This window comes from Silene latifolia, chromosome 2 (genome assembly GCF_048544455.1).
Source record: "Silene latifolia isolate original U9 population chromosome 2, ASM4854445v1, whole genome shotgun sequence".
Lineage (NCBI taxonomy): Eukaryota > Viridiplantae > Streptophyta > Magnoliopsida > Caryophyllales > Caryophyllaceae > Silene > Silene latifolia.
In genome coordinates, this window is record NC_133527.1 from 190,423,307 (window position 1) to 190,438,919 (window position 15,613).

Here is a 15,613-nt window from a genome sequence, read left to right on the forward strand (position 1 = left end):
GTAAACTTTAGGTCAATTTTTTATATGTTAATTTTGTGTTTGAGATTATGCTTTAATTTATCGCCCAAGTAATCGTGTTTATTATGAATTATATACTCCCTTTGTCCCAATAATTTGTTTAACTTTTATGTATTTTGTTACTGATATTATAACAAAAGTTAAAAATACTAATTTCGTCGTTTTATAGCTTGTTAATTGTTCAGTGTGTTGAGTATGGCACTATGGCGTCGATTTAGATTTTTGAGTTAAATTGATACATCGCAGGATCGTATGACTGACGGACGCTTTCTTTTGGACTGAAATTACCGATAATGGATACAATGACCCAATCACGTACATCGAAGAGAGGAAAGACAGTTGATCATGCTCCTCCAGATTTGATTACTGAGTTGCCTAGAAATGTAATCGATGTCATCGTGGAGAAATTATCCCTTTGTGATGCTGCAAAAATGTCGGTTCTCTCGCGCAAGTGGCTTGACATTTGGAGGTCAAAACAGAAACTTGTATTGGACGCTCCATTTTTGGACCGGGTCCTTAAAAGGAAAATATACACCCGTGAATTTTCCGACATTGTGACCAAAATTCTGTTTCAGCATTCGGGTCATTTGTTTAGTTTCCACTTGAAGATACCTTCTCTTGATTCTTGTCCGGATGTTGATCAATGGATATGCTATTTGTCGAGAACGGGTGTATCAGACATCTGCATTGAAAACCTGTACAGGAATCCCCTTAAGTTAAGCAGGCACATTTTCTCTTGTGGCAACCTTGAAAAACTGAAGCTTCACTATTTTATGATTAATCATACTCATAACTATGGGGGTTTTAGAAAGATGACGTGTCTCGACCTTGATAAAATCACTTTTACTGAACAAGCATTCAAATATCTTATTCATGGTTGCCCACTTCTGCAGGAATTAAGGTTAACGAACTTCATTGGTATGGAGCACGTTACTATAGATGCTCCTAATCTTATTCGTTTGATTGTTGATGGCACGTTTTTATCACTAGATGTCAGAAACGCTGAAAAATTGGTTTCAGCAGATTTTGGTTTACAGAAATATGTGGATGTCTGTCATAAGGCCAGTTTACGTGTTCTGATCCAAGCTCTGGCTAGTTCGTCTAAGCTACAAAACCTTGTATTCAGAGGTCATTTTCTCAAGGTGAGTTTGTCTACCTTAAATGAATTGTTCTTACGAGCTGTTTTTTTTGATCCCGCTGCAAGAAATTTTAAACGGTTTGTTATGAGAAGAGCATGAAGTGGTGTGTTCTTTTTATTATGAGAAGAGTATGTAGCGGTTTGTTCTTTTTATTCTGAACCATTCTCTCTGTGTTGTTAACATGTGAGGCTGCGTACATCCTACCCCCTTCCCTTGCCTTGTCATTTGCAGAACCCTTTAAGCACAACCATTATGGTTCATTCTGAACCATTCTCTCTGTGTTGTTACTTGTTAACACGTGAGGCTGCGTACATCACACCCCTTCCCTCGTCATTTGCATAACCCTTTAAGCACTGGTTGTACAATACTTATGGTACAACTGAATGTATAATCTTATTTGTGTTTAATATCGTTGTACTCAATTTTTTGTATGCAGGTATTATACAAGGAGTCATTGCTGCCTTCAAGTTTTGAGAAACTGAGAAAGCTTGATTTATTATTCATCGATTTGAATGACATGGATGAATTTCGTTCAATTATAAGCGTTATCCAAGCCTGCCCTGCTGTTGAAAGGCTCAACATCTCGGTAAGCATTTCCCTTATGTACCGAGTATTTGGGTTCTAAACCCAAAATCATTGAAACCGCCTTTAAATGATTTCCCTTGATTTTTGTTATTGTTAGGATATACACTAATGTCATTGTATGCTCTTAATTATTGTTAGGTTAGTACGAGCAAACATAAGACGTCGGATTTGTTAGATTACAACCCCAGCGCTGTTCTGCACCACCTCTGTTATGCAGATGTTTTTATTTGTAAAGGCTCTGAAATGGAGCTCAAGTTGATTGAATTCTTGCTCGAATGCTCGCCTATCTTGAAAAGCTTATCACTTACTACATCAACTTGGTACACCAACCGTATTTTTAGTCGGAAGATGATAAATCAATTGTTTCATTTTCGAAGAGCGTCACAGAATTTGAAAGTCAGCTGGCCTGACTCCACTGCTCCTGATTATTCTTATAGCACTGATTCTGATGACTCTGACTCAGATTGACCTTTGAAAATACGGAGTACTAGTTTTAAACCCGTGCAAAAAATGCACGGGTCGTAATTAATAACATGCGTTATCAATTTATCATTGTACTCCGTATATAAGAGCACTTAAATGAGTATGATTATCCTTAACTTTGTTTATTGACATCGCAAAACAAACAGCGATGAGAATATATTCAAGCAAAATATAAGGTTTTTTTTTGCCAGCGGTAAAGATAAAAGCAAAATATAAGTATATGTTTTTAAATGTGATGGGGCATATTCTGCACCGCTGACCAAGTCAACATATTGAGCAAGGTCAAAGATGTCCACAGCAAGTCAACGACTTAGATAGCCTAGCCGATGCGGCCCATCTACTGCCAACCTGGGTCCCGGCATGACAACCTGCCAGCCGGGACACATATCCGCGTACTCATATCCAAGACCCCTCGGCGGCGGCTCACCAGCGCCCGCCGGCCAGCCATAGGTCCCTCGGCCGAGGGGTAGATCAGTCTTTCCACCTGCTAGCCACTTGGCCACTTGGCCACTACGTGACAAAAGGTGAAATCTATAAATACTCCTCAACCTTCATTGAGGAAAGGATCCAATCCAGAAATACACAACTTGACCTAAATACACTATTCATCTGGTATAATCTTCCTTATCTCTCTACAATATATTCCTAGCCAATTAGCATACAACTTATACATCTAAGTTTACTGACTTGGGCGTCGGAGTGGGTACGCTTGGCTCAAAGTCAAGCCCTCAGTTCGTTCATTGTTGCAGGAGAAGCCGAGAGGAACGATTAAGACCAGGGGAGAATCCAACTCAAGACATCATTCAACAAGCCACGGGTGGTAACTATACTTGCTCTGGAATTATACCCGGAACAATTGGCGCCGTCTGTGGGGAAAGACACTAGAAGCTAGTCACATTCATTCCCAAAACAAAAAAAAACAAACAAAAACCCACCCAAAAAGCTGAGAAGATGTCGAAACAACAAGACGCAGTCGTGACCGACGAAACCGCGTTCCACCAAGATGATACCTTCAACAATTCTGGAGTCGTGCAGCCCTCCACCGGCGGGGTAATCCAACCGGAGTTCGGGATGCCGATAATACCAGACACGCCGCTGCCAGCCAACCAGGTCACCATCATGGGGCATGTGGTTGACATAGCAAAGCTGAAAATGGTCCTGGACCTAATTAGTAATACGTCTGCTCACACTGTCACGCCGACAAGAGCGGCGGAAACTGTCCAGAAGACCAGGGCCCAAAATGTGACTCCGAGAAATTTGAACGGAGCGCTAGGAGAAGCTGACCCAGCAAAGTCGCCGGGGGAGCCCAAAGTGGGCGTGGTAGACCTAAGTCCTTCCCGTACTCATGGGAGGACAGCGTCCCCGCAACACGAACGAGGCATACCCCAAAGGAGCCAGAGGAGTCCGACTCAGCAGAGTTGGAGAAGAAGTCCAAGTCGAAGAAGGAGCCCCTCCCGCTACGAGGAGAGGAGCCGGGTTAGGAATGCGAGGAGCCGATCGCCACGTGCCATCCGGCATGTGATCAGACAGCCCCTCAGCGCCTACGTCCTAGAAGTCCAGGTGCCAACTAAGCTCAAGTTGCCGCCCATATCATACAAAGGGGAAGGCGATCCAGCCGACCACGCTGAGGCTTTCGAGTCTCACATGTCGGTATGGGAGCAGCCCGATGAAGTGTGGTGCCGAGTTTTCCCAACAACGTTGCATGGGATGGCTCAAAGTTGGTACAAGGGGCTTCCCGACGGCTCGGTGTACTACTACGCCGACCTAAGGGACGCCTTTTTAGCCCAGTACTCTTGCAACAAGAGAAGGGCCGTGGAGACATCGGACCTCCTAACTATCAAACAGGAGGGGGCGAGTCTCTACGGAGCTACATGAAGAGGTTCGACGGAAAGGTCCAACAGATTCGAGAGATTAATCCCGAATCGGCGGCCTTCGCGCCGATGAAGGGCCTCCCAAGGGGAGACTTAAAAAATGAGCTCATCAAGTGCGGAGGCACGGGCTTGGATGCCGCCAGAAAATGGCCGACCAGGCCATCAAAGTAGAAGACTATCACAAGACGTGGTTAGGCCCCAACGAGGCCGAGCACTCGAGAAAAGAAAAGCCGCCGGGAGGGCAACCCCGATGAAAGACGCCGTGACAATAATAGGTCACGGTCGACAATCTGCGGGGAGACGGGACTCGACGGGCGCGGGGGAGTTCGGGAGCGTACTACAAAAAACGGTGCGGCGATCACACCCCCCTAGTCGTGTCGGCCGCCGAGGTATTCGCTTCCGAGCAAGAGCGAAGGCCGAAGAAGGGAAAGGCCCCCTAGGCCGAGGAGTGACGGTGACACGAGCCAATCGTGAGTACCACGGCCACACCGGGACACTTAACCAACGATCGCCGACATCCGAAGGACGCCATTCAAGAGCGATCCGGAAGGGGAGCCTCGGCAAGTATGTCGCCAAAGGCCGAAACCGAATGCGGCGGGTCAAACAAAGAATCCGTCTTTGAACGGATAGGAGTAATCCATGTTGTCATCGAGGCAACGGAACGATGGGTCCGCTCATGGACACAAACGGCAATCGAATGAGCCATGTCAGCCGTCAACTTTGTGCCCAACACAGCCACCCCCGCTCCCAAAATCCCCGATATGACTATCGGACAAAGCGGACTACGAGGGAGTCATTGCTCCTCACAGCGACCCACTCACAGTCCACCTGAACATAGCCAACCATTTGGTGAAGAGGTGCCTAATCGACACAGGCGCCTACACGAACATTATGTACAGAGAATGCTTTCTCAGCCTCGGTCTGAGAGTCGAAGATTTGAACCCCGCACCAACCCATTTGTACGGCTTTTCTGGGGTCGGCCTGGTACCCCTGGGGTCGGTCAGACTGCCGGTAAGGTTCGGCGAGGGAACTGCAGCCAGGAACGTTATGTCTGATTTTATAGTCATCAACGGCACATCTGCCCACGACGTCCTCATAGGCCGGGTCACTTTGAGTGAAACCCAAGCCGTAATATCCGTCCGGGCCTTGACATTAATATACGCCTCGGACCGGGGGGAGGCTCATAAACTCACCTCGAAGAACGAGAAGGATCCCGGCGTATGGGAGATACACACTAACGGCCCTTCCACGACGGATAGCTCGAAAGCCAGCGTCGTTATCATTAGCCCGAACGGAGATGTGTTTGAGCACGCCTTGGAGCTCACCTCCTCGACCTCAGACAACGAATGCAAGTACGAGGCAATGATAACCGGAGTCAGGCTAGCCAGAACCGCCGGGGCAGAACACGTCGTGGTAAAAACAGATTCGCTCTCATTGACCAACCAGATCAAAGGAGAATACAAGGCTCGGGACTATAAGACGACGAGGTATCTAGAGAGGGTGAGAGCCGGCGCTTCAAAATTAAAATCCTTCCAGATACAGCACACTCCCAGGCCCGAGCACGACCGAACCATTAGCATGGTCGAAGGAGCAGAGACCGAAGAGGTGGAGATTGACCCAGGCCGCACCGTAACCGTCGGTACCAACCTGGAGCCAAAATTCAGAGCCAAACTCCTGGACCTGCTAAGGGAAAACAAAGACGTCTTCGCCTACTCGCCGGCCGAGATGCGGGTGTGAGCCGGGAGGTGATTATTCACAAGCCGAACGTACTCCCCACCGCTCGCCCTGTCAAGCAAAGAATGAGGAACTCCTCATCCGAGAAAGACGAGGCCATCAAAGCCGAGGTAGACAAACTACTTACGGCGGGCTTTATTATGCCTTGCACCTACCCGGAGTGGTTAGCCAATGTTGTGATGGTAAAGAAGTCATCGGGGGCATGGAGAATGTGTGTAGACTTTACCCAACTTAATAAAGCATGCCCCAAAGATTGTTACCCTCTGCCACGGATAGACAGCTTAATCGATGCCACGGCAGGCTACACCATGCTGAGCCTGCTAGACGCCTTCTCGGGATATCACCAGGTTTTCATGGCTGAGGAAGACATGCCCAAATGCGCATTCATCACCGCTAACGGCACATACATGTACAAAATGATGCCGTTCGGTTTGAAAAACGCCGGCGCAACGTATACAAGGCTAGTGGACAAAGTGTTCCAAAATCAAAAAGGGCGAAACATTGAGGCCTACGTCGACGATGCTATTGTAAAAAGCAAGTCCGACAGCGAACACCTGGCCGATTTACACGAAACATTTTGTTCACTAAGGAAGTACAAGATGAAGCTCAACCCAATGAAATGCAACTTCGGTGTCCGGGCAGGTAAATTTCTCGGTGTACTTGTCAGTGCCCGAGGCATCGATGCAAATCCAGACAAAGTCCAAGCAATCTTAGACCTACCGGAGCCAAGGAATCGAAAAGAGGTTATGATCCGACCAGGAAGAATGGCGGCTCTCGCCCGTTTCATCTCTCGGTCAGCCGACAAGAGCACCCCATTCTTCAAAGTTTTGAAAGGGAATAAAGACTTCAGCTGGGGGGAGGAGCAGAGCACGGCCTTCAAGCAGTTGAAAGCTCATCTTCAGACTCTCCCAACTCTGTCCAGGCCGATGCTGGGGGAGACGCTATACCTATACATAGCAGTTACCTCGGCCACGGTCAGTGCAGTGATCATCAGGGAAGAAGACAAACAGCAACACCCAATCTACTTTGTCAGCCATACACTGTTGCCCGCCGAGAGAAATTACCCACTAATCGAAAAAGCAGCCTTCGCCGTCGTCGTTGCCACGAGGAAGTTAAAACCCTACTTCGACGCGCACCCCGTGACGGTCCTAACCGATCAGCCGTTAGAGAAAGCTTTGGAAAAATTCGAGCAATCCGGCAGGCTCATCAAGTGGGCAGTGGAACTCTCTGGCTTCGGCATTCAGTACAAACCAAGACCTTCGATAAAAGGGCAAGCACTTGCAGATTTCCTGGCCGAATGCACGTATCAAGAAGAGCCAAACCCAGGCGTATGGGAGGTCTACACCGACGGCTCCTCCACGACGAACAGCTCAGGAGCCGGCATCCTCATCATCAGCCCAAACGGGGACGAGTTCGAGTACGCCTTGAAATTCACCTTCTCGGCCTCGAACAACGAATCCGAATACGAGGCGGTGATAACCGGGGTCGAGCTAGCTAGGGCTGCCGGAGCAGAGCACATTGTGTTGAAGACAGACTCACTGTTGGTTACTAACCAAATCAGAGGGGAGTTTGAGGCTCGGGACGACGGAATGGTAAGGTACCTAGAAAGGGTAAAGCCCGACATAGCGAAATTGAAGTCTTTCCGAATCCAATGCGTTCCCAGATCCGAGAACAACCGGGCCGACGCTCTCTCCAAACTTGCCAGCTCAACCATCAAGAACGTCAGCCGAACCGTGCTGGTAGATATCCGGAATGCGAAGAGCATCACTGAGACCGACGGCATGGTGGGCAACGTAGAGGCCGAGACAACATGGATGACTCCGATAATGAAATACAAACTTACAGGTGAATTACCGGAGGGCCGCAATCCCTCGGCCAAAATGAAACGGATCGCCGTCAGGTACTTAGTGTTCGAAGGAGAGAGCGTACGGAAGGTCCGTAATAAGACCACTTTTGAAGTGTGTCGGTCCAGCCGACGCAGAGCTAATACTGACAGAGATTCACGAAGGCATCTGTGGACACCACATGGGGGCAAGAACGCTAGCCCACAAAGCTCTACGAGCCGGCTACTTCTGGCCCACCATGCTTCAAGATTCCAGAACAAAGACCAAGAAGTGCACGAACTGTCAGATGCATGCCCCGGTAATACACACTCCCTCCAGGGACCTACAACCGGTGCTCAGCCCTCTTCCCTTCGCATGTGGGGGATGGACATGCTAGGACCATTCCCAACAGACCTCCGGAGGAAGGAAGTTCTTGATCGTCGTTGATTACTTCACCAAATGGGTTGAAGCGTAGCGAGACGGCGAAGACCACGGCCGTCGAAAGGTAATGGGAAAATGTTATAACTCGTTTCGGATTACCCCAAGTTATAGTATTTGACCACGGCCGAGAGTTGGAGTGACTCGATAATGAATTGGTTAGAAGAGCTTGAAATCAAGTTTGCATACTCCTCCGTCCGCCACCCACGGAGAGCAACGGACGGGCGGAGGCGGCCAACAAAACGATCCTCAACGGTTTGAAGAAGACAGTCGAAGACCTTAAGGGAAGATGGGCCGATGAACTACCCGGTGTCCTATGGTCCCTTCGAACCACGGAGAAAGAAGCAACGGGGTACACCCCTTTCCACCTAGTCTACGGTTCCGCGATCCTACCGATTGAAAGCACGGTGCCAACATTGAACGGCTACCTTGACCCGGTTGAAAACGAGGATGGCGAAAGCTTCCTTAGACCTGGTCGAAGAAAGCCGAGATACAAGACGCCTCAACTTGGCAAAGTATATCAAAGCCTAGGATGAAAAGAGCCTACAATGAAGAGTCCACAAGAGGGATTTAAAAGTGGGAGACCTAGTCCTAAGGAAGTCGGCTGCCACCAACAAAGGAAATATTCATGGTAAACCGACGGCCAATCGGGAGGGTCCCTACAAGGTGATTGAAGAGATGAGACCAGGGCACATACCGGGTGTGAGGACATGGGAGGTGTGCCTTTGATGAGCCATTGGAACACCGACAACTTGAGGAAATACTTTGTATAGCGGCGGAGGTGTCCAAACCCATTGTGGACACCCCAACGCATGATCATAGCAAACGAATGAATCACCCAACTTTTCCGTCGAAGTGTTTGTCACTCAAAGAGAAGAATCGCTACCGAGCCATTAACCCCGATTACCTCGGCCAAAGCCGAGAGCGACGGGGACACAATGACCGGTACACTAGAAGAATCGCTATCGAGCCATAACCCCGATTACCTCGGCCCTAACCGAGAGCGACGGGGACACAATGACCGATAAGCGCTATCGAGCCGTAACCCCGATTACCTCGGTCTCAGCCGAGAGCGACGGGGACACAACGACCGATATGCTAGAAGAAACGTATACTCAGTGCAGTTGAGACGCAAGTCTGGCGGTCAATATGCCTACAGTTACGAATGCTACCGAGCCATTAAACCCCGATTACCTCGGCCCTAGCCGAGAGCGACGGGGACACAATGACCGATAAGCGCTATCGAGCCGTAACCCCGATTACCTCGGCCAAAGCCGAGAGCGACGGGGACACAACGACCGATATGCTAGAAGAAACGTATACTCAGTGCAGTTGAGACGCGAGTCTGGCGGTCAATATGCCTACAGTTACGAATGCTATCGAGCCATAACCCCGATTACCTCACCCTAGCCGAGAGCGACGGGGACACAATGACCGATGCACGCTAGAGTAAATACTAAAGACGTTAACACGGTTGTGATGCGCGTACTAATCGCTCGGCCGTGCCGACGGTAAAAACAAAGGCACTCAATTAAAAAACGCAAAGAGACAAATGAAGGATGATGATCAAAGTCCCGGCCAAAGCCAAGGACCAAAAGATAAAATTGTTAAAAATGATTGCAAGGAGAGTACAGACGACGGCCGTCCCCATGAGGATAGCCTAAACTCTACCTACCAAAGCTTTACAAAAAGCAAGGAAACAAAGGAAAACAAAAGGTTACAGACTTAGGATTTGAAGCGCCAAAAGATGGCAGGGAGAGAAGGCTCAATAGTTGGCCCCCGAACAGCTAAAGCTATCCGAGACGCCGGGTGAGTCTGGTGACGACCGCCCGTCTCCCTATGCTCTTTCTTGTCCTCCATCGCAGCAGCAGCCTTCTCCGGCGGCCGGCTCGGAAGAGGGCTCTACATTTTCAAGTGCTTTCTCAGCCTCCGTCTTCCCCACCGCCGCTTCGTCCGCAGACCTCGACCATCTCGTCCAAAAGCTTCTCAAATTTATCCCACGGGAAAGAGCCCTCGGGGACGAGCTTCCTTATTGCCTCTCTGGTCGCCTCCTCGGCCTGGTCCCGGAATTGGGCACACATTTTTGGGAGAAGTTCATCTTGGAGCATGGTAATATCCTTCTCCTTTTGAGCAATGACAGCCTGCGCGTCCCTAAGCGCCTCCGCCTGGTTGTGGAACTGATTCTTCCACTTTTCCCCCTCGGCAACCGCGGCGTTATGAGCGTCCTTGTACCTATCCCGCTCCTCCATCATCTTGGCGTAGCGCCATCGCCTTCCTCAACTTTGGCCCTCTCGGCCCCCAGCAGCCTTCTCAACCTCCTCCGCGCTTCTTGGTAAAAGAAATCCGTTTAAACTTCGCGGCCTCCCCTTTGCGGCGAGAGAGGTCAAGTCTAAGCTTCGCCATCGGCGCGCAGCTTGGCCCATGGTTTTCTCCTGCTCCGCGATATAGGAGCCGGCTTGTTGGGTCCACTTCGCCAGCCTCTTATACATTTTCACACCCTCCGCCACAAGCTCGGAGGCAGAGATGTTCTGAGCGGAGGAGTCAACAATGACATTTCCGTCACCCGCCGTCTCGATAGCCCTCTCGGGCTGCTTCCCTGATTGCCGTTCAATAAGAACGGCGGTCGCCGAAGAAGGATCTACAAAAAATTTGCACAAAGCATCCATGTCACCTTGCATTGACACATCAGAAAGCCGGTCCTGGGATGTCCAACGAACGGACTAAATCCGAACCACAAGTTAGATCCGTACCAGTTTGGGCCCTTTTTGTTCGAGGGCCGGATGGATCGGTTTTCTCCCCGGCAACAACGGAAGAAGACGGTGGCTCTTTCCTCTTCTCCCCAACAACGGTAGAAGCAAGCGGCGGCTCCTTAGCAATGGTCACCGACCCCCCGGTAATATCAACGACCTCCACAGGTTCCCCTCCGAACCACCGGGGTCGAAGAGGGAGCAGTGCACGCGCCGCCGTCGCCCGGACGCAGCCCCCTCTTCGTTCTCTTTGGCACGCTCCGAGAACCCTTGCTCGGGCCGCCACCGGATCCACCCCTTTTAATCGCTTATCCATGAGCTCGTTGGGAGACGGTCTGCGATCGCGCAATTCAGCCGTAGGATGCCGCACAACTACCTTCCCGTCCTTATCAAGGCCTAACCGCTTCAAGGCACTCTCGGACAGATCCTGGCCAAACCGGTCCGCTCAAAAAAAAGAAAACCAAACAAGAATTACACGACAGAATAGAACATAGCTCTAAAAAACAGGAGCATAACAGCAAAAATAGGCCTCACACCGACCCCACTCACCCCGGGCCGAGGGCCGGATGAGGCCGACGTGACCGAGCAGCTCATCTTGAAGAATAATCCGAGTCGGGGCAGCCATCCCTTCTCAAAGATCGAGCAGTGCATCGCCCGCTCCTCATCCTCGCAAGAGGAACCTTCGAAGCGTCCATTTTCACCTTACCCCGGGAGGTACACTCCTCATACTCTTCCTGGTTCTCACACCGCAAGTAAACATGGCTCTGGAAAGACCGGGGCAATGGGTAATCCTCCAAGCACTTGGACATAAACCCACCGCCGTTGCCGGTCTTTGCAGGAAGTAAGCTTGTTCACGGAGACATAGCCGGCTCCGTCAGTACGCCGTACCACCCCACCTTACCAAAGAATTGACGGTCGAAGGCGTGAAGTCGGCGGAATAAGTTGATCGTCGGGATCTCCCCCTAAAGAGACAAAGCCACACAAAGCCAACTATCGTCCTCATGGCGGTGGATGTAGTTGGGCCACCGCGACGTTCATAGCTCTGATAATGGCAACGACGTATCTATTCAGAGGAAACCGCAGCCCATACTCCAGATGCCTGATGTACACGCCGGTGTGACCCGGTGGAGGGCAACAGACCGCCTGACCCTCTTTAGGAATAACGATCTTATACCCCTCACCGAACGAGAAATGGCCTCCGAAAAATGTCTCGCCGGAACAACTGCCGAACTTATGGAACCAACCACGTTCAAGACCAGTCGTACAGGGCTCGCCATGATCCGGGACAGACAGCCTCCCACCATCGGAAGGGGTCCCCTCATCCTCATCAGCATCCTCACCCTCGTCCTCCCGTCCCTCCAAAATTGGTGGATCGACTACGGGAGAAGGAGACCTAGGGCCCCCAAACCTTATCGGAATGGCGTCTAGTATCTCCTCCCCATCAAGACGCAACGGGGAATCCTCCGGCGCAGAAGTACTAGTCCGCGCCGATGAGACATAATAGCAACAATTATTTAACAAAATAAAAAGAAGAAGTTTGTTTGTTTACCTTGAAGAAAAACACTCGCCGGAATAACAACTCTGAATGTTAGAAGACAGAAGCCCTTGAAAGTTTAGAGAAGAAAAATTTTGGAGAATGAAATTGGTGACCAATTTCACGGAGCAACTGCCCTATTTATAGGGAAAAGCCCATGAAGCAAGACCAATCAGAGAACAGCCCATGAAGCGTCAACCAATCAGCATGCAGACACGTGTCGGACATGCAACCACGGGATGTCAATCGTTGCAACAGTTGTGTCAATCAATGCAACAGTGACCAAACGTCTTCAACACGCCTATTCAAATCTCTCCGCCTATTCAAATCTCTCCGCCTATTCACCTTCCTCAACAAATTCCCATGCACCTTTTCTCCGCCGGCCACATGATCAACCAAGCTAGACACCGCCGGCCGGGGGCAATCATAAATAACCGGCAGTCTCAACCCCGGTCTCGGCCAGCGTCCCTTTCTTTTCCACATCGGATGCCCAATACACATCCATGTGGAGGGGGGATATGGTACGGCCTAAGAAAGACTAGGCAGAGTGGAAGAAGCCGCCGCAGAAGAAGCCGATGCAGGAAAATTTTCTACAAACTACTTGCGCAGAATATACGCTCAGACGTACATCGAAGCCCATACCACGGCATAGACTACGCTGGGGGCAAATTGATGGGGCATATTTCGCACCGCCGACCAAGTCAACATATTGAGCAAGGTCAAAGATGTCCACAACAAGTCAACGACTTAGACAGCCTAGCCGATGCGGCCCATCGGCTCCACTCCGGGTCCGGCATGATGACAACCGCCGGTAGGGACACATATCCGCGTACTCATATCCAAGACCCCTCGGCGGCTCACCGGCGCCGCCGGCGGCCCATAGGTCCCTCGGCCGAGGGGTAGATCAGTCTTTCCACCTGCTAGCCACTTGGCCACTTGGCCACTACGTGACAAAAGGTGAAGTCTATAAATACTCCTCAACCTTCATTGAGGAAAGGATCCAATCCAGAAATACACAACTTGACCTAAATACACTATTCATCTGGTATAATCTTCCTTATCTCTCTACAATATATTCCTAGCCAATTAGCATACAACTTATACATCTAAGTTTACTGACTTGGGCGTCGGAGTGGGTACGCTTGGCTCAAAGCCAAGCCCTCAGTTCGTTCATTGTTGCAGGAGAGGCCGAGAGGAACGATTAAGACCAGGGGAGAATCCAACTCAAGACATCATTCAACAAGCCACGGGTGGTAACTATACTTGCTCTGGAATTATACCCGGAACAAAATGAATTTTAAATTCATGATCAATTAAATTGATTAAAAGTATCTAGTGAATATAGCATGATTTTAATACATTTAAACTGATATAAAGAACAAAGAAAAACCTTATATGGAGGACCGACGGAAGTGAAAATAACTATATTTTATCTCGACATGTTAAAATAAATTAAATGTACATCTATAAATTATACTCCTATAATATTTAGATCAACAATCCTGGCGTGTCTAAATTGTAATTGGGTCGACATTTTCAGTTATTTAAATGCACATATGACTAAAATATGAGTTCAAAACTATTATTCCCTCGGGCCGAATCATTTGTAATCTGTTTTTATTTTAAGTATATTATTCATTCGTTATCTATTTCTATATCAGGTAAATAACTTTTTACAAAATGACAAATATGCCCTTACACAAATTATCGAATAGTATGACATCATAGTGTAAAACGGTCTATTTTTATTAGAAAACTTTTTATTTATGCTAATAAATAATTTGTATTTTTAGACAATAAAATCGTCTTATCGGCAAAACCGCTTCACAAAAACTACCATATCCCATATTATTCACTACTATCGTACGCTCTATTATTCACTACAACGTACTCCGTAAGTCTGTATTACCTACCTATAAATTCTGATTTTGACATATAAACGGATAAACCTACCAAAACTTAAAAGCTAAACAAATTATACATAACCAAAGATATGTTTTAAGTAATTAACCATACCCAGCCACCTCCTCACTCATTTTATTAGGGGTGTTCATTCGCGGTTCGGTTCACCGAACCTCTAATTTAATTCAGTTCGCACACGGTTCGGTTCGGCAAAACTCCGAACCTAAACTGCACCGTTAGAAACGGTTCTAAACGGTTCGGTTAACCACTTTAAACGGTTATTAGCGGTTCGGTTACCGGTTAACCGATAATCGTTCTATATTACTTTTTTTTTTTCAGTTTTCGTGAATTTTTAGGAATTTTTTCTAATAGTTTAATTAAATTTTCATTATATATTATACCCAACAATAAAGTTAATAAGCTAAACTTTAGCATTAATCAATTTAAGAAATTTTAAATTTGGATACACTAAGAAAATTAAACGAACGAACAGTTTTTTATATAATATTTTAATTTTTTGCTTACTTTTTTGTGAAACGGTTCGGTTCGCGGTTAACCGGTTATCTAAAATTGCGAACCTTAACCGAACCTTTTCTATAATAAAGTTAACGGTTCGGTTCAAAGAACCGCTTTGTCGAAACGGTTCGGTTAATCGAACCTTAAAATTGGACGGTTTTTCGGTTTTGCGGTTCGGTTTATTTTGAACACCCTTACATTTTATCCCCTCGTCCCATTTCATGTGGCTCTCTACCCCTATCTTAAAGCTGCACTCCTCATCAGTCACCTCTTATATTTTTAAGCTCATTTAAACCAATCTTTGTTCATCATCATCTTTCTCCTTTTGTGATCCTACCCATTCTCAAGTATCACTTTCACACTTTTCGCCTCTTATTCTGATCTCTACCGGGTCTCCACCCTAACAGAAAAAATAAAGATAAATTTTCCTCTAATTTTCCGCCTATCGACAATTTACATCAATATACATATTCTTTAATCTTTAATGCCTTTTAGATTCAAATTTAATAAATTTAATGTCAATATTGGAGTTAATTGAGAGTATAAGTAGAAGAAATTCATGTAAGTAATTATACTCTGGGTTCTTTTATTCGCTTGGTCCATTTCAAAGTACATATTTTTTTTCGATTTTTAAAATTTTGTCAATATGTTTTTTCCAAGATTTTTTCAGATCTAATATGCTTCTTATTTGACTATTTCTTATTTATTATATATTAATATTTCATTAAAGTGTTTTTTTATGTTTCTTTTAGAGGATTATTCGTAAATAATTTTTTTTCTTTTTTCTCCGAAAATCTCCGCTTCTACATTAATTGTTACTCGT

The 15,613-nt window shown here is 47.5% G+C and overlaps 1 protein-coding gene across 1 annotated transcript; it reads left to right on the forward strand.

Annotated features, from left to right (window-relative positions):
* Nucleotides 1–285: 285 nt before the first annotated feature.
* On the forward strand, nt 286–2,210 carry LOC141641823 (F-box/FBD/LRR-repeat protein At1g13570-like). The gene is made up of 3 exons (XM_074450469.1): nt 286–1,160; nt 1,594–1,743; nt 1,881–2,210. Exons 1-3 carry the CDS (start codon nt 312–314, stop codon nt 2,208–2,210), a joined length of 1,329 nt encoding a protein of 442 aa, XP_074306570.1. The 5' UTR covers nt 286–311.
* The last annotated feature ends 13,403 nt before the right edge of the window (nt 2,211–15,613 follow it).

Excerpts from the sequence above, each read along its gene's own strand:
- LOC141641823 (XM_074450469.1), top strand. The coding sequence starts at position 312 with ATGGATACAATGACCCAATCACGTACATCGAAGAGAGGAAAGACAGTT. Across the intron at positions 1,161-1,593 it reads TCAGAGGTCATTTTCTCAAG|GTATTATACAAGGAGTCATT; the intron begins GTGAGTTTGTCT and ends TTTTGTATGCAG. Across the intron at positions 1,744-1,880 it reads TTGAAAGGCTCAACATCTCG|GTTAGTACGAGCAAACATAA; the intron begins GTAAGCATTTCC and ends AATTATTGTTAG.